Raw genomic sequence first — 23,805 nt, forward strand, 5'->3', positions numbered from 1 at the left:
TGCTGGATATTGATTACCATTTCTAAGAAATGTAAACAAGTGCTGATGTAAAAAAAAACACATTTATTTGAAAACACTGGTTTAGATACCTGTGTAAGTGAATAATCATGTGTGATTTTTTTAAAATTGGCTCAGTCTCATGTTTTTCTTGAATGAATAACCAAAGGATCGTTCAGTGATATATTTTTGTTAATTGGAGTGCAGTTCATCTCAAGGTATGTTGTTCATAATGACATGCACCTGAAATTATTGATCTGTGTGCTGCTTTTTGTCCACAAGTACCAGAGCAATGGACTTGTGTTTGCTAGTGTACAAAACCTAGATGTTCTTAGAGCTGCCTATACGACTATTGAAGTGCTTTTTGTCTTGTTGAAGCAGAGCTTTTCCCTTGCCACTAGATTTGTAGTGCTTTAGTGTAGGGCTCATAGGAGGTTAGATGATTTTCTGAATGTTTTCAAATGCGTGCAAATGTTTTCAATAGCTATGTGGATATCAAGAGTTCTACCAAATTAAGAGCATTTTGTTTTTTAACTTACCAAATGACATTGTTAAAAGCAGCAATCTGGAAGTCCCTCCTGTTGCCAGCTCACTGTCAGACTTCCTACATGACACACCGTTGTGTACCTTGGTGTTTCCATTTCTAAAATGCCAGTTTTCCCATACAGTGTTCTTTCATGTTTTAATTATTTATCAAGCACTTATAGGATTCTTGACATGGGAACAATGTGGTGCAGGAAATGTGGGTGATGATGGATTAATTTCTCCGGATTTTTTGGTGCCTTTCTGAAGATAGGTGCCATAGAATTGCAGTAGCATGAAGAGCTGGTGTGAAGGAGTAGAGATAACCTCATTACAAGGTGTCTAACAAGCATTTTATTCCTTTAGGACTTCACTGAACAATTTAGGAGCTTTTAATAAGCAGCCTCTGTTAAGAGCAAAGAGCAGCTGCAAGCAGCAATGCCATTTTAAAGGCCCAGAATGGCTTTCTAGGCCTGATGCCAGCTAGCAGGCATTGCCACCTTCTGTGAGAGCACTAGGAACAGGCCTGCTGTTCACCAGCCTTGTATTTCTGTGCAAACATTTGGTGGGCTAATTTCACTCTCTGAATCAGTAATGTGATTATTTAAAAAAAAAATTAAATAAATAAAATCCATCAGCTTGAAGTGATTCCAGCTGCAGGGGCTGTCTCAGCCCAGCCTGCTGTGGTGGTGAACACAGGAGGGCAGTCTTCCTCCAGAATATTACTGAACTTAGCCCAAAATACTGAATGAAACAAAGAAAACTCAAACCTTTCTCTTCCGTTTTGGAATACTTACAATTTTTATCTCTAACTGCCATCTTATAATGTCTATAAAATAGCCTTTTAAGGCTAAAAATAGCCTTTTAATACTTGTTTTTAGTAATCCAGCACTGTTGAGGAAAAGGTATATAATTGAATGGATTTTGTTGTTGAATGATGTTTGATTTCCATGGGCTCTTGCGTTTACCTGACACCATAGTATTTATATTATTTTTCTACCCAGTTAGTGTTTTATTAATAGTTAAACTGTTGAAAAAATTGAATATGTTCAAGTTGTTTCTTTGAGCTAAAGACATAATAGTTAATCTGTTGCTTGGCCTCTTTCAGAGCTGGAAACTGAAACCATTTTCTTTAACTCTATTTTTGCTGTACTGGATTTAGTCCCTTTGCAGTTCCTGCTCTTTGCTGTGTGTGCTTCTAATAAGTGAGGCAGAGAAGTTTGTATTGCTTAGAGGGCAATGTAACATGACATAGTGCACAGCTAATGAACTAGCACCAAATGAAATCAGAAGTGTATTTTGCTGATCATCTGCTGAGATTCCTGTGCCCTGTTTGCCTTACCATTTCATGTGGCTTGTTTGGGGGCTTTGACTTCACAAACTTTATTGCAAAAGAAATAAGTGATTCATTACCATGTTTTCAAATCAATATCGAGATATCACTTGAGAGGAAAAAAATATGCCATGTCTTAGGTCAGAGTTATAGCACTGACATGTGTCTTTATTAACTCAGCTAAATTTTTTTTGGAAGCATACTTTGAATGGTTAATAGTTTCCTTATAAAGCCCATTTTGTTTAGTGGTCTTTTGGTGGGTCTTTTTGATTGGGTTTTAGGTTTGTTTTTTTTTTTTTTTGAGAATTTAAATTGCTTTTTGAGTATCTGTATTTTTTCTGTTTTTCTAACTGAAGCTTCTTAAGACTATAAAAGGAAGTCATAGGTGTAGTAATCCTTTGTGAGGAAAAACACTTATAAATTCTCTAGTGCTTCTGGAATGTTCTCTGCTCTAATTTTTGGGAGTTGATTATGAGATCTTACAAATGTTTTTAATCTTGCCACTAATATACAAGGGGCTTATGAATCATATTTAAAAATTTGAACTGTTTAAACTATTTAAGCTAAAGTCATAATGCATTCATCTACCAAAGAATGCATGTAAATTTGCTCTTGACTACTGCTGGATTATAATGTCAAAAAATGCAAATTATTACGTTTTTGAGGAAAGGGGAGAATGCCATGAAACATTCTGTGTCAGTTTTATAGCAACTTTTAATTTTTATAATCTGTAAAAACTGAGCTTTTGTGTGAGTGGAAATTAGATTTCTATATAATTTCCTGAATGCAAGGCAAGCACTCCTGGTTCTTTGGGGTTTGTATGCAGACAGCTACTTGCTGCTGCTTGAGGTTTCTCAAATAATACCAGAAAGAAAACTGCCCAGACTTGTCGGTGTTGGTTGTTGCTGCCTGTGTGCCTGTGGGCAGCAGTGGGACTAACAAGAATCAAGACAATTTCATAGCACTGCTGCTTGAAGGAGCTGAGCACAGCAGCAGGCACATGCTCTGCAGCTCCTTAATATAAACATCTAGAAATAGAGTGGGCACAGGGTCTGAGGTGCAGGCAGTTGTCTATCACCCCGGGGTTTATTGCAAAAATAAATGATTCTTGGTCACGAGACTACAAATTTGTCCAATGCCTATTCTCACACTGCTGTTCATTGTTCACAATTCAGGGCCAGTGGTAGAGGGGCCTGACTCCTCTTGTGTCCGAGTGGACAATTGACTTCTGTAGTCCCTGCCCCTGGGCAGGTGTTACTCAGCCTTTCAGTAGCTAACTGCGGCTTTAGGGCACAGGTACTGCCTGGCTTATCTCCAAAATCTCCAAATCTTCTCGGAGTGGTTGGATGGGTGTGATTTTGCAAGCCTCTTTAAAATGAAAAGACAGGGATTTCCCCCAGTATTTCACACCTTCCTGTCTTTAAGTCAGCATCAGTGTATTATTTTCAGTCTCTCCCTCTGTGAAAGTGCATGTAAAAATAAAGGGAGAACAGTTATCTGCAGAAATAGTCATATTTTATTATATGGCTAATGAATCTCTTTTCCAATACTGTATAAATAGAAGAAGTTAAAGTAGTTAATGTAATCTATGTAAAATGGTAAGAGAAATCTTAAGGTGAAGTTTTGGGATTATTTGCTGAGCTCACATCTCCAGTGGGATTTTTTACAGCACACTGAGATACCTCAGTGATCATTTGGGGAAATGACCTCATGCTTTCATTTGAAGAGCCTGAATGCTATTGCCCCTCAGTCTGCTTATAAAAATTGCTCGGAGCATGCTTTTTTTCTTTGGTGTGTTGTATTTTTTTTAAGCCAGTATCCTCTTTAAAACTAGAATGTCAGCATTTTTTAGTAGGTGTCTGTAGTGTAGCTGTTTGCTCCCTCCTTTCCTCTGATGTGGTTCTAAGGGAAACCATCCAACTTGCCTTGATTGGTGGAAAATCTTTAAAGAGACTTTAGTATCCATTACTAAATGAGGATCTATAATAGGGGAACCACAGTGGCTTCAGTCTTGTACTCAAAGTTAATAGCATTCCATTTCTAAGAAAATCCTGCCTGTTAGTGCAGGTAGGAAGTGGTGTATCAAAAGTGGGAAACATCAGTTTGGGACATCAGGGCATTAGAAGAAATGTCTGAGAGATTCAGCAAACAGGCCTCATTGAGGAGGTAGCATTTGAGGCTCAGTTTTTAACAGAGGTGTACATTATCTGATTTAACAAGGCTCTGTATTTAGACTATATAATTGAAACTATATAATTGAACCCTGATCAAAATGGCATTAGGGTTTTCTTCCTTCTGAATTAAATATGCTAGAGAATTCCCTTTCCAGAAGTTGTTGCTGTAGAACTCAAACTTTCAGAAACCTGTTTTGAAGGAACATTTCCTTTTTTTAATGTGAGCATGGTTTTCTAAAATTCAAACAGAGCATTCAGTGTCATTTCAGAAAGAGGTGTAAAATAATTGCTTTAAGCACAAATGGGTTTGAAAATACATGCCTTTCTGCATGTAAATTCATGTATAGTCATTCAGACATGAAAAGGACACCATAAATAAAATCTCTTTAGGAATGTGTCCAATTACCAATGCAGAAAAGTTCTATACTAAAAGGATTTGGGCCTTTGCAGTGTTATTTATGGAAAATGCATCTCTCTTGCTACTGTGATGGTGTACATGAATTGAATCCTGAAATCTTTGAAAATATGTGTGTACTTTTAATCATCTGGCTATTCCTTTATCTGTTTTTGGCAGATAAGAGTTCAATTTCTTTCAGATGAATTAAGTTGCAGCTCCATTGCACAGGTAGTCAATTCATATACTAAAAGGTAGTTGTGAAATGTAGATGTTTGTCAGTATCAAGTCATAGTATACTTGGGAGCAGGTAACTAAATGAAATTATAACTGGAATACTGCCTTGTAGGTGTCATTTAAGGTGGCCTTTTACTCAAATGTGCAGTTGCAAAGATACAGAAGGCTGTAAAAAATGACATTAAATCATAAAGATATCGATATGAATTATCATTGTTTTCTGTATTGTAGAGGTGTTTTCCATATGTGTGTGCACCTCTGTTGCTAAGCTTCTCTTGCCAGGCCTCAAATGCAGTCCTGCTTCTGTATTCTTTGCAGTCTCAAGCACTGTGTTTTTCCCAACACAACCTAAATAACTCAAATAATTGTATTAAAGATAGAAAATATTCTCATTCCTGGTGTTTATCTCTGCTGAAATTTACCATGTGTAACACTTTGGGCAGGGGAGGAGAAACTTGAATCTAGAAGTTAGTTTAGTTGTCTCAAAATGTTATCCTCTCTGTGCCCTCAAGTGATGGATAAATAAACATGTTTTTTTTAGGCAGTGTAGGCTTTGTTAGTTACATCTATTTGTCACTACTTTTGCATAGTTCTTCACTTCTGAGTATTTTCTTTTAAGTCTTCCATTTTTCACCTTTAAGACACCAGGAAGTTGCTCTCTGTATGTGTTTTTAGCAATAAAAATTTACAATTCTCTTGAATATCTAATCTTCTCTGTTTCTGTATAAAATCTTTTCTGAGGTTCTGCAAATTTGAAACTTCTTTATGTGGATTTGATTGAATAAGGCTTTTTCCCATCTTTATTCTTTAAAGAAGTATTCTGTGAACAAAATAGTTTTAAAGAACAAATTTAGTGGTCTGTTTTTCACTGAGTTTCAGTTTCTTGAAACACATGTACAACAGTCTGATAAGGATTATATTTTAATTTGTATATTAAATATCTCAATATTCAGGGCATCTGAGTTATGATGATTCCTTGACAAATTAGGGTAATTAGAGAATTGTCATGTAATTTTCCATGTTTCTTTACAAGAACTGGCTGTAGGAACCAGTTATCTTGTTTTATTCTTATACTGTTTTCTTACTTCTATTTAATGTGAAGCCAGAGGGCACTGTTTTTCATACTATACAAAAAGTGCTGCTATTTCAACTTTGGATGAAGGTCTCTCATGGATTCACAGTACTGTCAGTGTAGTGAAAACTTTGGATTATGGTTTTTAATATACATTTCTTCATGCAGAAAATCTACAAATGTTTTGACTCTAAATTAAATTAATCTCACCAAGTAGTCTGAGAGCCAAAAGTCTGCAATCAGCATGGCTCCTATTTATTAGCTCAGCTTGGAAATGTACAGGTTTCAGAGGCAGTGTAGTGTTAAGTAAAGCCACTGCCATGAAAACGTCTTGTTCAGCTTCTTTTTTTTGACACTTTCTTTGTCCTAAGAAAAGCTACTGTTTTATAGAAAAGGAGCTCCTCTCTGAATGTTTCTTTAACTTTCATGGCTACACTAATTGGCTTCTGCTCAGGTTAATAGCCGGACTGTAGAAATTAGGCTGGACCTCCCTCAGCTGTTTTTGGAGTGTTAACGTGGCTCTGAAGTTGACCCTTTTCCCCCTAAGCTCCCAGCCCAAATCTTACTGTTAACCTCTTCTATTCCACCTTTCTCTCTGTATTTCTGTTTTTCTACCTCTACTTTTAATTTGTATTACCTTAGTTATCCCATGTCAATAAAGTAAGACTGTATGAGAATATTTTAGTTAACCACAGCCTAAGCAAACGAAAAATCTCTTCTTTTAACTGGCATTGGTTATGCAAAACCACTAATCTGTGAGGGCAATTTACTTGAATGTGTTCGAAATTCCTGCTGGAGCACTTCCTAATGTGAAGTGTAAGGGGGAGAGGAGCAGGATTCCTGCTTTCACACCTGGTGTGGAGAAGTGTTCCTCTTACTGTGTAGTAGCCCTGGTGCCTGCAATGCACAGCATCCTTACAATAAATAAATACCATCTGTGGCTGTGAAATGCCTCTACTTCTACACTTGGACTAGCCACAGAAGCCTTCATTTATTCCTTTGGATGTGTCTGCTTTGCTTCCATTGTCTGTTGTTACCAGAGCTTCTTCGAGGAGTTCAGAAAAAGCAGTGAGGGGTTGCACTGAGGGCACGGGAGTCGGAGTGGGGAAGACCAGTTCGGAGCCATTTTTGCACATAACCCTCCTGAAGGGACCTGATTCACAGAGAATCACAATAGCAAGGTTAAAAAGTCAAGAGACTGTTAACAAAGGCTGTGTTTCATGACTTATTTTCTAAATATTATCCCGGATTGTGATGTTGTTTCGTGTCCTAGCTGAAATTGCAGGAGTGTTGTGAGGGTTGTTTGGCCTGTGTCAGGCTGTGACTCATGGAGCTGGCTTTGTCTGGGCTCTGAACTGTGGGGGGGACTTAAGGCAGAGCTATATTTAGGATTATCAACTGATGTCAAACCATGGAGCACTGCTAAACAGCACTGTTAAAGGGGCAGCACTGGATAGTTTAGGCTCAAAGTTTAGATTGTTTTGTAGTGCTTTTTGATTTAGTAAATAATTGGGAAAGCTGATATTTACTAGAAGTATTCTGCAAACCAAGCAGTGTAAGTTTCAATTCCATCTATATTTAGCTAGTAAAAACGATTGTAATTTCATGATCAAAGTGGTATGATTTGAAAAGAGCAAGCCTAGATAGTCCACTAGGTTTACATGTTTCAGAATCTGAATGAGTACATCTCAGTATCTGAATGATACATTATATATAAAGAATTATTAAATTCCAGTCACAGACAAGAAATTATATTTGAAGGGCTGTTAACATTGAGTTTATGACTTAAGATGCAAAACACCGGCTCACCTTACTTGATTGTATTTTAAATTTTGTCATTAATGCCTGGAACCTTTTTCCATCTAGTTAAGACTAAAAGAAGTAGGGTTCTTTTCTAAACTTTCTTGCTCCTTACTACCTAATTCCCTCCAGTGAGATCTGTTATGTATAGGGGCAAAATTCAAGAGTGATTTTTAAAAATTGTAAGTTCCATTTTCCAAGGCTGCTCCTCTGTCGTGACTGTCATGGACTGTAGCTAATGTTTTTTCTGGGGTTTTACATTGGTAACCTTCCTTTTAGATGCATGTTTTGGTAGATAATTCACCTAATTTGGTGGAGAGAATTTCACATTGGAGTCTTTGCTTCTGGTCCGTGTCTGTGTGAAAACAGTGAGATTGCAGTAGGAAAACTGCAGTGAGTATAAGGACCCCAGCTGTGATGTGAATCAAATATGTTGTGACAGAATAGAGGTAATTTCTGCCATCCTGATAAATTTGAAGTCGGGAAGTTTTCTAAGACTCTTTATGTTGGTTTAAGTGCACTAATACTGACTTGAATGTAGCCAGACCTGTGCTGAGATAATGTACTGATGGGAAAATAGAAAAACTCCACTCTGGGTGTGTAAGTTTAGCAGTTGTTTAAGTTAATGTATGGGACATAAGTCAGTTTATCTGTTACTGACATTTTAAACTTCAGTGAAATGCCAGTTTTGATACAAGACTGTTTCAGTGACTAACTGCATTTCTGAAACATAATACTGAGCAACTAATTCTTGTCCAAAGGCTTGATGTTTTCCAAGTGTCATATGTTAAGATTTGTACAGTATTGAAGTATTGGGTCACCAACTGGTGTGAGCTGCATGGCTGTGAACTTGTTACTGTAAATGAAAATGCAACCTGCTGGTAGTTCTTGTTCCTTCAGTTACTGCACTTACACAAAGACATTCATGCCCATTCCCCGCTCTTTAGCCTGCTGGAGCTGATGAGGACCGGGCAGTTGAAAGCACACATGATTGAGAAGCTCTCAAAACAGGATGTAAAATGTCTGGAATCCTGATGGTTGTATTTTTTGGAGCTTTTGCACAAAAGAATAATTGTTTTGTGATGTTCAAAGAGAAAGTTCTCTGAGCAGTGTTACTAACAAAGCCTGGATTCCTGTGGACTGATGTCCTTAAAATCCTCAGCTCCCCTCTCTGCTGCAGTTGTGTCCCAGTTGGCCGCCGGGATGCGCGTGCTGGTCGCCAGGCAGCTGCTCCAGGCGGGATGTATAATGGTCGTGTTTTGCCTGCCCTTTCTTCAGTGAGATCACCAATTTTGGTCTCCCTTCAGTACTTAGCCAATGATTTTACATAACTTGTGGAAACTTAATTACACCTGAACCCTCTGCTCTCTCTCGCTGGTGAACTTAGTGGAAGTTGACAACATGTTTAAAAGTTGTCGAGGGGAGCCTGTGTGATTACAGGAGTTGCGTTTACTTTGGAAATGGGACTAAAAACATACTCCATTTTTAACAGATTCTTTTGTGTCCTCAGTGCCATCGGGAAGTATGACATACTGTGTTGAAAGCCTTGCCTCTCAACCAAAAAGAGTCATTTCACTGCTTAGGCATTTTTAGCAGAAATGCCTCTCATTTTTAGTAAAAAAGGTTTATCTATCTGGAACTCTTCCAAAGTGTTTAACGCTGATACAGAGCAGAGGCAAATGGCCACGTTTCTTCTGTTCAGAAAAGCAGCTGACTGTTTTTTTTTTTTGGTGTGTTTTAAGATTTTGCTTTGTCTTGAAGCAGCAACCGAGCCACTGCTGTTGCTTGTGGGTGATACCAGATACCTCATCTGTGGGCTTCGCTGCTTAGGCAGCACAATGACAGCCAGCCCGGCCTCCTTTGGGAGGGCACAGAGGTGGGGCATGGACACAAATGAACCTTTTTCACAACCTGGAGGTGTTAACTGCTCCCTTACGTAGATGGGAAAGAGGGAAAAGGTCTCTCAACTAGTTTTTGGAGATGCTGGTTGTTTAACCTGGTGTTGTGGTTGGTGTCATCGTGCCATTGGGGTTTCACTAGGATTAATATGTTGAGTTGCCTGTTCTTGGACAAAATGTCAGAAGCAGCCTCTTAACGGGTGGATAGTTGAGGGAGTGCAAATTGGGTGAGAGGGAAAGTTACTTTTTATTAGATTAGTTTTACTCTGTTTATTTAGTATCCTCAATTGTCTCACCCAGAGTCTGAGAAATGCTGGTGCTGGGGAGCCAGAAGTGGAGACAGGTTTGGTTTTTCAGGGGACAGCTGGCTGTAGGTCATCCCAGCGGTATTTGAGATGGTGTTCTCAGATTGCCTTTTGGGGTGGGGTCTCTTTTCCTTTTATCCTTGAATGCAAATGAATGTGACCGGTGATATTCCTGTAAGAAAGGGAATTAAAACACAGGGTTTTCCAGATGTGGAGGTGTTAAAGCTCCAAGCTCCCTCCCTGGAATCTTTTGTCACTGTGAGGTTCGTGCCTGTTTGTACCAAATGAAGACAGCAGTCTTGGGGATGTTCGCAATGCATATAGACTCGTGTGATGTAAATAAAATTAAATCTTATTAGTTGTTGTGTTGGGTTTTGGGTTTTTTAGCAACAAGGCATTAAAAATCAAGATTAGTTCTATTTAATATCTTCATTTTAAAATAGAGGAATGTTTTAAAGCTCAGTTTAATTATGTGGTCCTCTGCACTAGTCCTACGAATTCTCATACCTTTGGAATGATCTATGTATTTCTTTCCCCTTTTTTTCTTGTTCTAGAGCTAATGGAAGTTAATATGTTGCAATATTTTAGGAAGTCAAAATTATGCAGACTGCAAATTACAGTAATAACTCTCGATGATACATTAACTGAAGTAATCAGAAATTAGGGCGAAAATTACAGTCTTCTTTCCTTTGGGGGAAAAGGGTTTGGAGGGATATGGAGGATAAATAGCATTCCTAACTTTTAGGGTTTTTTTGCATTTTAAATATACGTGATTTTGGTATGCTTAGTTTACTCAGAGGCAGACTGGCGGTGCTACTTAAAGTGAATCTGACTTTTAAAATCCATTAGTTAAATAGAATTTTGTGGAAAAATAAGAATTATTTTCAATCTCAGGTCAGTATTAATGGCTCTGTAACAGGTTTTCATGTGGCAGCAACTTTTTTCATTCCTTTTTTTTACCATTTGAGTGCATTTTCTGTTTATTTTTTAATTAGTTTAGCTATTAAACTGGAACCTGTGATAAATAACTCATTATCAATAACTTCCTAGGCTGCTGATATAACAAGTGTATTTAAGACATCCCTGTTCCCTCTAATGCCATCTGTTTTACACTCATTATGTCAAATAGTCCAAATCTGAGACATTTGAAAGGTGCTTTATTTGGTTAGAATCCTTCTGATTAATTATTTCCCAAAATATTATTGCTTGTGTAACTATAAATGAGCTACTTAAAGGTTTCTTTTAGCTTGAAGTGAAATTTTATATTCTTCTTTATCCATCTTGAAAATTACTATATTTAAAGTAAACATCCATTTCTGTATGATGCAGACTGAAGCAGTCCATTATTCATGGTGCTTTGGACGACTCTAAGCCATATTTCCCAAGGCAGCAAAATCAGGCAGCATAAATCACTTATAGACAGATGTGTTGGGGGGTGGGGAGGTTGCCTTTAAAAGAGAGCATTAGGCATTGGGTCAGGTCTTGGAAAATTGAATTTTAATTAGTTACTTGCATGTCTTACAAGTTAACAGGGTAAACGGTCAATGGCTCAGGCATTTCCCCCAGGATATGGTACACATTTGGTAGTCAGTGTGCTGCTTCTGCCTGTGCTATCTGGAATATCCTCATAAATGCTTAGTCTGTATTTGCATTTATCTATTTATGTATTAAATGATGAAGGCCTTATGTTCTTTCTTTAAGTAATGAAATATAAATCACATATATTGGGATTCTACAGTTAAACATAAATCAGCGCATGGATGGACGACATTTAATGAGCTCTTGAACTAACTGCCATTGTCCTTTGTAATTGACACTTCTAGTAGTAGATTTTAAATTCCCTGTGTACCTGGGATATGTAATGCAGGATTTATAGGAATATGTTCATGTAGCTTTTCCTAGGCAAACATGACAAAACTTCCAAGACTTCTACAGATCAAAATTAATTCTTTGCAAGATCAGTGCCTGAAGGCTTAATTAATTTTAACATCTTATAATTGATTCTGGGAAATAACAGATGATAGTTATATTTTACAATCTTCTTAAATCTGCTGTTTAAGAAAACCATATATACATGAAGTCTGCCCATTTTCAGGAGACATTGCTAGAACGGAATAAAGCCTAAAATGGCATTTGCTCTTTGGGTAGTTTGGATCTATGCTATAACTAGTCTGATTTATGAAGAAATCATTTGATGTTATTGATCTGTTAGCTGATGTTAGGTATTTTGCTCTGTTACGGGAAGCATTTGATCAAGAAATTAGAAAGAATTAAGTTTTCTATTGTGCTGAAACCCCTAATGAATTTTAGATCTTTGTTCATTTGTGTCTTGCCTCTAGTACTCTCATAAAAATAGTAAAATACTGTATGGGGGTTTATGTCTTCCCATTTTCTACTTAGAAATAAATATCGAACTTTGCTATATGTTCAAGCAGAAAGGCTTTGCCTCCATCTCCTGTCTTTTAATGTTAAACAGTTTTCATGCTCAGTGGGATAGAGCACAACTGATGCCATGCTTCCCTTCTCAGCCTCAGGCTGCTGCCTCCCTCTGCTCTGCCTTCTGAACATCCATACCTTCCAATGTAGGTGAAATATTTTAAAATAATGTTGAAATAAATTGAGAAGTGATTGTTTTGATTAATACTTCTGATATCTGTTATCTTCGTGGTCCCATAACATGCAGTCCTCTTTTAATAGATTTCTGGAACTGAGTATGTGTGCACAGCTAATGTTTTGATGGTGGTCCTGCAAAATATTGTTCTAATGTAACTAGCCAGAGAAGTTGGTTTTTAAATAACTTTGTCTCCTTTTTAAAGTCCAAAATAACAATATCAAATATGTCTTTGCTAGGTGGCTGCTAGATTTGTGTTTTTCTTCTGCTAGCTTGAGGGAAGAAATTTGGATCTTTTGGTACATGTTCCTTTTACAAACTTAGATATTCATATCAAGCCTAAGTCTAAAGTATTTTACCAAGCACTTCAATGTTTTCTTGAGTTTTGTTCATGGATGAGAGTGTTGTTGTTGGGGGTTTTGGTGTTTTAAGTTTTTTTTGCTTAATAGTTTTCTCATTTTACCAGTAGGAACCAGCAGTGGATGGCCAACATGTGTGAGCAATGCAGGGAGGCCTCCAGAGCTACACCTGAAACATTTCTCATCTTCTCAGAAAGATACATAGAGTCTTCAGAGAGTGTAGTTAAAGCTATGTTGACTAGAAGACTTTCTTTTTTCTTAGAGGATTGCTGGGCAATTTTTTTCCCTGCATAGGATGCTTCATAGGAATTCAGCTGATCTGTTTTTCAGTACAACATGCAATTTCATTTGTTTATTTATAAAAGCACATTTACTATTACTAAATAAAAACCCTCAACAACAAATCAGCCTTTCAAAAGACTTGTAGATTATCAAAGTAAATATGTTGAACAACTATTCCTAAATTCCATGTGCTTGGGACAGCAACCGTTCTGAACTGGTGCTGAAGTTCTGGTAGTAATTTTTTTAAAAATTAAGTAAATTCGGATGTGTTGCTGTTGGGTCAAATTAAAATAATCTATTTAAAGTATTTATAAATCTAAAATTTGGTTTGTGTTTCAGAAACCCTTGCAGAGTTTTCTATGGCACTAAATGCTTCCCACATGCAGTAATGGAAGCATTAATTTGACATACAAGCTGTAACTGAAGTGACTTCCAGTGCCTATGTGGTCACATTGCACAGAGATCTGTCCACATATTTACTGTTGTTCAGGATTGCTGCTTTCAAGCGATGTCAAGTTGAACTGGTGTATGGAAAGGAATTTTAATGTGTGGGCTAAGGCAAAATATATTACATATATACTGCTGAGGACAGCTACTGACCATTTTATAAAACCACAAAAGGTGCTGTTCAGTGCCTTTATCAAGAATGCTTTACAGTTAAAAGGTTAAAGTAGTTTTAATTGGAATAAAGATTTTTTTTTTCCTTTTTTCTTTTTTTTTCCATGGAGCTACAAGTGCATTGATTTCATAATACATAAAGATGGATGGGGGCCTGTTACAGATCTAAGTATGAAATTCCTAGGTTTCTGTGCTAAAATGACACTTAAACATAAATGTTGGAAAATTGGAATAATTTTCTTCAGTCTAAGCTCCAAAACTTAGTATGGCATGATAAATGAAGTAATTGTGTACTGTAAGAAGAACATGATTATTTGAAATACTTTCTTCTTCTGTAGTTATTGGTCTCATTAAGCAGCTTAAGGATATCAATATTTCATCTTTGACTACGACAGTTTGTAAATCCAGAAGCCAGATTTGGAATGTTAACAGATTTTGGTTTAATTCTGTTTACTTTAAAGTAAATTTGTATTTTAGCAAGCAAATTTCTGACTCAGCTTTGATGTCAGCTTTGTCACACAGATTGATTGCAGGTAGATCTCAAGCCATTCACTGTAACATTTTAAAGATGTTACTATTTAATGTAAAGGATTTTTTTTTTTTTACAGTTTCCTTGAAATTGTTTGTAGTGTCATCTGAAGAAGTATAGGAATGTTCATAATTAGAATTGTCAGCTCAATCAACACTTAGGGAAATGTGTGTTATGGTGCAGTCTAAGGGCCTAATGAAATACATTTTTTTTCCCAAAGAATACTCAGCAGAAGATAAATGAGGCTGGTTTGCTCATTATGTGTGTTTGCAATCCTTCTAGAAACTATAATCTAATCTAGTAAGAGAACATTTTAGTGGAACTTGCTCTTAGACTGTATTCTTGCTCTCCTTGCAGCTCTGAAAGCAGACAGCTTTGTTCTTTGAACTGCTGTTTTTTTCTGAAAGAACTCAGTGGGGTGCTCCAGCACTGTTTCATCTTCCACTTCCTGAAGATTCAGTAGTGAAGTACTGAGTTGTTTCTTGTGTCAAAAGCTGCTTATTGCATTCAGTGTCTTACCACAATTGTGCCCCTTGGGAGAGGGAGTTTTGTTGTAGCATTATTTGTAATATGGCTGAGTTTACTCCCATCTGATCAGAAAGTTAGGCTCAATTTCCCCGCAACTGCTGTGAACCGAAAAATAAAATTATATATTAAAATTACACCTGAACACCTTGGTATTGAGAAACTGAACTCATGTTAATCTCCAGTGCATACTCAGGTAGAACTTGTGTTTTTGAAACTCAGGAAGAAACTGGGGCAAATGATTCTACAGTCTGTTGAATACTGGTGATTTTTAGAGATTCAGCTCAAGGGAAAAAATTGGGAAATCAGAGAATGTTTAATTAACTTTTCTGTAAAATTATTGGAACTGAGAGCAGCTGAAACCATGCACGTACCTTACAAGATTAGTTTTTCCATACAAACAGTTTCACTTGCCTAGAAACAAGTAAGAATTTAGGGGGAAGTGCACAATTAGAGATGCGGAGGCTCAACAGCAATCTGTGCTAACATGTGGTGTGTATTATGGAAAAAGTTGATGAAATCTCAACTAGAATGTGGTCTGTGTCTTGACTTACATTCCCTTCTCTTCTAGAAAGAGTTTCTAATATAGAAAGGTCAAATTCTGCCCTCAGATGTCTCTTTGGAGTGCCCATGAGACACAAGAGAAACATGCTTAAAATCTGAGGTGATAAATGTATAATACAAGTTATTCTTAAGCCATAGTAGCTACTTGTCCCTACAGTTACAGTCATACAATCTCAGTGATTAGCAAAACCTTTTAAGAGTCCTCAAATGTAAAAGGCATACTATTGTAACTGAGCTTAATCCTACCAAAAGATTTTCCTTACAAAATCCCTCCTTTCCTTTTTTTTTTTTTTTTTTTCTTAAATTAGAGACAGTAATGAAAGGCTGGAGGCTGATGCTTGAAGTTTATCTGGCTACAGTGAACCAATGTTAATCACCCTATAGGTACCAGTGTGCTAATGGTAGATTTGTAGCCTTAAGCTATATACTGTGAAAAGGAGAATTATTTGCATGGATTTGAGGAAGAATGATGATTGATATAGAAGCATGTTCCTTGATTTTTTTATTATTTTGATATTATTTGGAAAATATAGTTTGTTCTTCTTCTTAGTTTGTTTTGGTTGGCCTTCAGCCTATTTACTTCAAGAATGAACTGTAGGCATCTAAAGCCAATCATACTTTTAAGGTGTATTTGTGAATTTTCTTATACATATTTTTTAAATCACTTCCTAAAGATGTTTCTTTTTAAATGGCTCTTACAGGGCACAATAAAAGTGTTTGTATTACTGCTCAAAGAAAATTATAGAGGTGTTATTGTGTTTGTACAGCCCGGTTGAAACAACAGGCACGTGCTCACTTTGAGATTTCAGATTGTGTAGATTTACAAAAGTTTGGCTCACACATACATAATTCCCACGAATTATGGAGGAGCTTGCGTGGTCTTCACTGATCCAAAGTGAAGTGCATGGAGCATTTAAACCAGGAGGCTTTACATATTGTAAGGTCCTAATCTTTCTAAGGAGGCATCATTGATAAGAAATGATAGATTTCAGTGGAGACAGAGCCTTACTGGGAAGATTAACATCAGCTCTCTGCTTTACTTAGCTCCTTACCCTGTTAGTCCAAAGCCTGACAAGTCTCCATTCCCAAGCAGCCCGGGATTCTTAAGTGGTGATATCATCAGTGAGAGAAGATAAAGATCGACTGAACTAATGTGCTGAGGCTAGTAACAATGTGGCAGAAGTTAAAATTTAAACAGCTTTCATTCTTCTTTGTTTGATTTTTCACACTGCAAACTAAATTATTCCCTTATCTGATTGAAAAACTTTAGCGTGGTGGTGGTGTCTGCCTCATTTTTTTTGCAGCTTGAAAGAACGTTAAATGCCTAAATCTTTCTACATCAAGAGAAACTAATTACATATACCTTGAAGTTGATCTTTTATGTGATCAGATCTTTATAGCTGAATTGAGGTGGAAAATTATTGTGTAAGGTGTAGTGGTTACCAGCAAGACATAGAAGTGAAAAGTAAAATGAGACTTGTCTTAAAACTCCTACTCCTTTTGAAAATTTCAGTCATGATGTTCTTATCTCTTTTTACCATTTAGCTTCTATCATATGCTAATATCTGGTGATATAGGTAGGTATATACTTGATTTAGTATTCTTATCTTCTAGGGCAAGTCAGAGAAGGGACTCAATAAAAGAACCTTTGTAAATCTCATAATTCACCACCTCTGTAATAATTCTCCCTGAACCATCATTTGGTCTACTTTTAAAAGCACAAACCACCAACCTCTTACTATTATCTCACAGGCTTTTTTTAAGGCTTAATTTTTGAGTGATTTTTCTAAGACCTTTCAAGTAACATATTGATACACATCTGAGATCTGTGATCTCAAGTAGTATGTGCAAATTTCAGTGGTCTGGACAATAACTGAGTTTTAAGATTTATGTATCATCATAATTAGTGGAATTCTTCCATTGATACGTCATGTGGTATTAGTTATGTTACCTCTTCCTCTAAAATTATGCAGAAAACACATTAGCAGTTACTTAGTAATCACAGTATGCAAAAAGAGTATCCAAGAATCTTTATTGATTTTTTTCCAACATTTGTTTATAAGAATTTTTAAATTAAATAGATTCAACATGACTGGACACAGCTCTCTGCTAGCTCACACACTTCATCAATTAAAACACTCAGGTTGTAAGCCTAACAGATTTTGATGAAAACTGAGCATTTTTTTATTTTTAGTGTTTTACTGATGCCAGACTCTTATATTTCATATATTTCTGCCTTCAAATGTGAAACAGAAGAGCAAAAAGCTTCAACTTTTCTTTATGACAGTAAAAGTACAGGAACGTGTTAAGAAAAGAGTGAGTCTGTCTGAAGTAAGATTTTGTAACTTTATTTCTCTGGTTCACATTACACTGTGCAAAGAAGCTGTTCGCCTCCCATTCTAAATCATTTTCATTTTACCAGCTGGAGAAGATCAGAATAAAATGGACCCATCCCTTTTCTCAGTCCCTGGTGGTGATGATGATCTAGCATTTGTTTTTCATTCAAACCACATGTTGAATAAGTGAAAAAGAGGAAATACATGCTGGTCATAGGTCAGGTGCAACACAGAGTTTATACAGATTTATTTTCTTTGTAGCATCTGCAATCCTGCATTTAAAGCCATTGAATGTTGTTCTGCTTCCAGTTATTTTGAGGCAGGTTTTCTGATATAATGACATTTTGGGTTTTGGATTACTCTGCTGGCCAGGCATCCAGCCTGAGAGCTGGAGGAACAGCCTCATTCTGCAGCTGAATCTGCAGCAGAACTCAAACTCCAGAGCTCAAACTCCTGCATGATCTCATAGGGTGGAAGCTGACCCTCTTTGTTTCTGGCCTCAAATGAAGAAAGCTAAGCCAAAAAAAAAAAAAAAAAAAAAAACTTGGAAAAAGTATTAGGGTGATAATGGGGAGTTGGAGTGAAGAACTCCCTGGGCATGTAGGAGAGAATAAGGAGGAAGGAGCACAAATATACTACAGTCTACAATGTGAATTTAATTTTTAAGGAGATACAGATTATGAGCTGAAGGTTTCAGTTTTCTCATAGCATTACAAGTTACATGCTCATTTAATTTATACTCCATTAGAACTGCAAAGCTCATTGCTTATGATTGAAGGAGCATCAGGAAAAGTGATTGTACAAATTGATATCAGCTTTATTTGTTGTCTTTATTATTCACACACTTCTAGTCATGTTTTAATAGCTTTGAATTAAATTATGAATGATGTGCAGTTGGTTAGGAATTTGAAGGCAATAATTTCACATTCTCTTAAATGTGCCAGCCAGCCAGCCAAAAATCAGTATGCATTTACAGCAGCTATTTTGCAGATTTATAGCTAATATTTTTTTCTATATTTTCTCTTATCACTACAATTTAATCTCACTTTTCTTCAACTTGTCAGCATTATAATGTATAATAGAATGAGAATTAATAGCTTACAATGGGATGAATTAATTTTTACAAGAATCAAGTTGGACAAAAAGTGAATCCCAAATGGGCTTGAGGGGATGGGAAGGGAAAAAAAAAGCATTCTTCACAATAATAATAATGATGGAACACTGGAGGAGGTTGCCAGCAGAGGCTGTGCAGTCTCTACTGTGAAAACCTTGAGAAGAAGGTCCTGAGCAACTTGATCTAGTTGTGAAGTTTGCTCTGCTTTGGCCTGGATATTGGACTGGATGACCATTGCAGGCCTCGTGCAATCTAAATTTTTCTAAATTTAAACCACCAGAATTAAATCTGAGCTGTACAAAGGCTTGGACATATTAGAAGGGAAAAAATTCCTCATGTCCTTTCTGTTCTTCAGAGCTATAAACATGCCTTTTAAAATACTGAGGGAATGCAATGGGAACTGTGAGACTAAATATCAAATGTCATCCAGAGACTTAAGAACCCAGTTTATGGACAAGTATCTTAACAGATACTTTATATGAACAGTGAAGAATTCTTGAATCCTCCTTTTGTAATTAGAATGATTTTACCTGTTTTAACTTAATGGTCATGTTTTTAGTCTCATTTAATATGACAGTTGGTGATCTTTTTCTGTTGCTTTGCCTTTTTTTTCCCCAATTTCTATTAGGAATAGGAGGCCTGCAAGATTTTGTGCTGAAGTCTGCAACACTGTCAACATCACCTGCTTGTCCACCGTTTACACCTCTCAACTTCGAAGCTACCCCGATTGTGCGAGTAGCAGTTGAACCCAAACATCCAAGTAAGCTTCCAGGAGAATGGGGATGGTAACACCAGCTCAGTGTGGCAGCAGTGCAGCTTCCAGGCCTCAGTGATTTGGCTAGTTTATGAGCTAGCCACTGAATCAGAGACTTGCCCAGTAGAAAATAAACCTGTAGGTTGCCCGGAGGGCAGTGTGAGTTGTTCCAGGTGCCTCGCTCCTGTCTCGGTAGGTGAGGAGACACAGGAGAAGCTGTTGTGCCCTTTTGTGACAGCTGTTCACAAGTCAGACACTGCATGGGCTAACAGTTCAGTGAAGGTGAGCAGATCTGTGGGTTCTGTCTGCTGCCCTTCTTTTATGGATGTCAGTAAGCTTGTAGTACTGCTTCTCCCTGATGCCCCCACCCCACTTCCTGCAAAACACAGTGGGATACCTCAGGCTTTATTTGAATTTCAGCCCAATTTCCATTTGTTGTTGTAGTGTTGGTAGAACCAAAATAACTGGCTTTATGTTCAGTTGCACAATACTCTAACAGTGAGATTACATGTTTTTTTAGAGAGCTCTTGGACAGCTTTGCAGCTCTTTGTTTCATGTGTTTGAGTAACAGATAATCATATATTGTACATCCTACATTTGTTAAAGCAGTTTTGAAAGTACTGAAATTATGGGTTCTGCAGATTGTAGCATTAAATTGAGAATATTAAAGGAATGTAATTCTAGAACTACTGACCAGTTTGGGGGTAATTTTTGTTCCTTAAGAAATGAAGCTGGATCATTCTTGCACCATTACTTAGTTTCTCCTCCTCAGTAGCTTCTGAGTTTATGATCTGAACTAAATTTTTTAGGGGGACAAAAGCCTGAGAGGTGGTTATACGTGCAGAAGTTTCCTGAAAATCCACTGTTGCTCACAATAACAGGAAGACAAGCAAAATGTGGCCACTGCAGTTGCCCAGAGAGCTGTGTGTAGTCTTGAGGTGGTCCTCACACATTGTCACTTGTGTGCATTGCACTGCCACATCAGACCTGCTTCAAAACTACATCTGCTTATGTTGAAAAATGACTCATATAAATTATTTCCCTATGTACATTTTATAAAATTACTGCATGTCTTCACACTCAAGTCAAAATCTTCCTGTATGCCTGCCATAAGCTCTGAAGGAAAAAAAAACTGCTCATCACTCTGTGACCTTAAATGCAGAGACAAAGTTGAAAGTCTTTGTTCAACTCTGTTGGCCATGTGAAATAATACTGCAGTTTTTCCACTTTTGGTTTATTTTTTTGTTTATTTTTCAAGGATATTTTTCTATTACACACTTACAAACTGAGCAGTAAATAAACAATATCATATTTCTTTTAATAGTCTCCAAGTGAATGACAACTTTAATGTCACTCTTCCTTCTGAATATGAATATACATTCCTGGAAACCCCTGGGGTATTCTCTACTGCCTGTGTGAAATAAAAAAAAAAAGAATTCATAATTAATTTCTTTAAATTGTGTTCATTATGAAAGGCTGCTGACATGAGGTGTTTATGTGTGGCTTTGATGTAATCTAGCCAAATTTGACTCAGCTGTGCTTGTTCATTCTCCATTAACTTTAAGACAGCTCATTTTAAACACCTTCATTTTAAGGACAGCTGTGATTTGTTTCACTGGAAAGCTCTCACATTCCTGATTTTTCCTCTTTTCAGATTTTAATTACTTTAAAGCCTTCTAGTGGCTTACAGCTACTTCAAAATCCTGCCTGTGCTTTATTTGCAATTATGCCTTCTAAGTAATCCATATAGAATACTTCTATTTTAGTAAAGTTAATATTATTATTTATTTATTTGGAGCATTTTAAGCATTAGCAATTTAGAAGTTGCTACACTTAGTTATAAAAGATGGCAAGGAAATGAAATTATTTACTGACAGATTACTTTTAAAAGTTGTACTAGATAAGAAAGGTTATAATTCGATAATTTGTGAAAATGAGGAGTGAAGTCCTAAATTTTTTAATCACTTCATTTCGATAAAATCAGGGGTTTTATTGGGTATGAGCTGTTCATAAGCTGTATCTGAAGTTAATTGTTTATAGGAAGCAATATAGCACAGTCCTAGTCAATAGGTGACTTGTTCTGAATAGGTGATTGAACCTGCTGTAAAGCTGTGTAAACAAAAAATGTGCAATCCATTGAAGTGTGGTGTTATATGGTTATATTTGTATGATGTGAATTTTGTCATCAGTACATAAATTGTTGGTGACAAATGCTGAGTGCAGCTTATGTTTTCAGTTGGTGCTCTTAAACCACGCTGCTCTCTGTGACTCATAAGCAGAAAATTGCCCACTGAAAGTTTTTGAGTATTCCTAAAATACCTTCCATAAAAATGAGTGTTACTACTTCTCAGTTTAAGTCTATCCTATTTTGGTTATTTTTTTCCCACTATTCCTATGTTAATAATACCCTAATTTTGCCAGGTGATATGCCTCAGCTTGTCAGAGGGATGAAACTTTTAAACCAAGCTGATCCATGTGTGGAAGTTCTGATCCAGGAGACAGGAGAACATGTGCTGGTGACAGCAGGAGAAGTTCATCTTCAGCGCTGCTTGGATGACCTGAAAGAAAGGTTAGAGGGGCAAGGAGGAAGAAATATTTTTAGTTCAGTAGGAGTCTGTTGTATTTCTCTGTCAGATGGGTATCTTTGATTTATATTCTGGTAAAATAGAGCTTTATCCACAAACAGTCTTTACGATTGAGTCATAAATGTACCTTTTTGGAGCTATAAAATTATCTGCAGTTTGGCAGAAGGCATTAGTTTATCACTTCTATACATCTAACACAGACTTGGGGCACTTTCTAGAAAGTACAAATTGCAGTACTTTCAAGAGTCTAATTAAGAACGTAATGTGGCATTTATACAAAATAAAAACTGAGGAGAATTATGTCTGATAAGTGAACTCTGAAAAATCATAAAACACCAAGACCAAAATTGTACGTGCACACTCTATCCTGTGCCTTTTCTCACTGATTTTTTTTTTTGCAAATGTTAATCTGTTCTTATTCATGAGTAGTATTTTTTGCAAGCACACATGCACATCTTTAGTATCCTCTAATGTTTCTTCAAATGGCAGAAGAACAGATGTCTGAGACAATCCCTTCCTGTAACTTCATTTACTAAAACATTTCTGATGCTTCTGCCACATACATTTACTGGCATTTTCTTCCTAAACCAAAGAGCAAACCTGATGAATGGTTGAATGTTTGTCTTACTGTACCCATACTCATTTTAGTTAATATTAGAGAACTGTAGTTTCTTATGAAAATTAGGCTGGATCACTTGTAAAACTGGATGTGTTTTAATGGTTATTCTCATTACAATTTAGTGCAATGTATTTTTACTGCTTCTAAAAATGTAGTATTATTTATTGATACATTTTGCTCAAATGTGATGCCTTTAAGCAAAACTGGTTGTGCCTATCTTTAGCTGCAGTTTGCATAGCAGGATTGTATTATTGGCAATGGTCCAAATCTGAAAAAAAGAAAGTTAAAATAATACTCCATGACAGGGTAATAGGATTATAGTGAGCAGCCAGTAGGACTTACTTACATACATTTATGTACATTTGCATCCCTAAACTTCTGTTTCATGTACATGATTTTGGAGGTTTTTATGAGTTGTCATCTAATTTGTCTTTTGTTAAGAGAATGATAGCCTGTCAAAAGTGACCTTTTTGTACCCCTGTGCTTGTGGCATTGTGAGCAGAAACAAGAAACACCTGGACACACAGATGAGCAGGGCTCCCACCATTGTCCTGCCTGACTGTGGTTCATGATTTCTCAGTTGGGTACCAGCTCCCAAAAGAAGTTGGGAGCAGGTGTGTTCACTATGGAGCTCATGCTCCTTCTAAATCTCCTGGGATTTGGCATATTTTAGTTGCCATCCCTCACACACCAGCTTGTGGTGATGCCTTGAGAGGCTGCCTAGAACAGGGGCTAGACAGTATTAAAGAAATAAAGTAGGTATTTATTGAAAAGGCCTTCAAAGCATACCCCTTGGGCAGTACTAGAGCCTGGCCAAGGCTACACCCAGATGGACTCTGAGTCATGAGTTTTCACACTTTTGTAAGTTTTGGTCCATTTTCATATTGGAGTTAATCGTCCAGTTACAGCTTCAGGTAATGAAATCCTCCCAGACTGCTCTCCCCAACTCACTGTTGTTTGTATTTTTTGGGCCTGAAGCTGCAGCAGTGTCCTTGGTTCTCAGGCTGGAAAAGGATTGTTTTGTCTAACTAAACTGTGAGGAGAACTTGCTAACACTTTATATGAAGTTCAGAGTTACATACTAATGCAGTACAGAATATGGAAAATATGAAAGCTAAAACTTAAGGCATTAGTGGGACAAGAATGGTCCCTTCCTTCTCTCCTCCTTTTGTAGAAG

At 36.9% G+C, this 23,805-nt stretch overlaps 1 protein-coding gene across 1 annotated transcript in view; it reads left to right on the forward strand.

Moving 5' to 3' along the window:
- Window positions 1–23,805, forward strand: part of EFL1 (elongation factor like GTPase 1) — a 64,794-nt gene that overhangs the window by 24,644 nt on the left and 16,345 nt on the right. The window contains exons 16-17 of the mRNA XM_053988777.1: window positions 19,299–19,430; window positions 21,846–21,993. Of these exons, the coding sequence (XP_053844752.1) occupies window positions 19,299–19,430; window positions 21,846–21,993 (280 nt within the window). The remainder of the gene's footprint in view (window positions 1–19,298; window positions 19,431–21,845; window positions 21,994–23,805) is intronic.

Source organism: Vidua macroura, chromosome 12 (assembly GCF_024509145.1).
Source record: "Vidua macroura isolate BioBank_ID:100142 chromosome 12, ASM2450914v1, whole genome shotgun sequence".
In the NCBI taxonomy this organism is placed as follows: domain Eukaryota; kingdom Metazoa; phylum Chordata; class Aves; order Passeriformes; family Viduidae; genus Vidua; species Vidua macroura.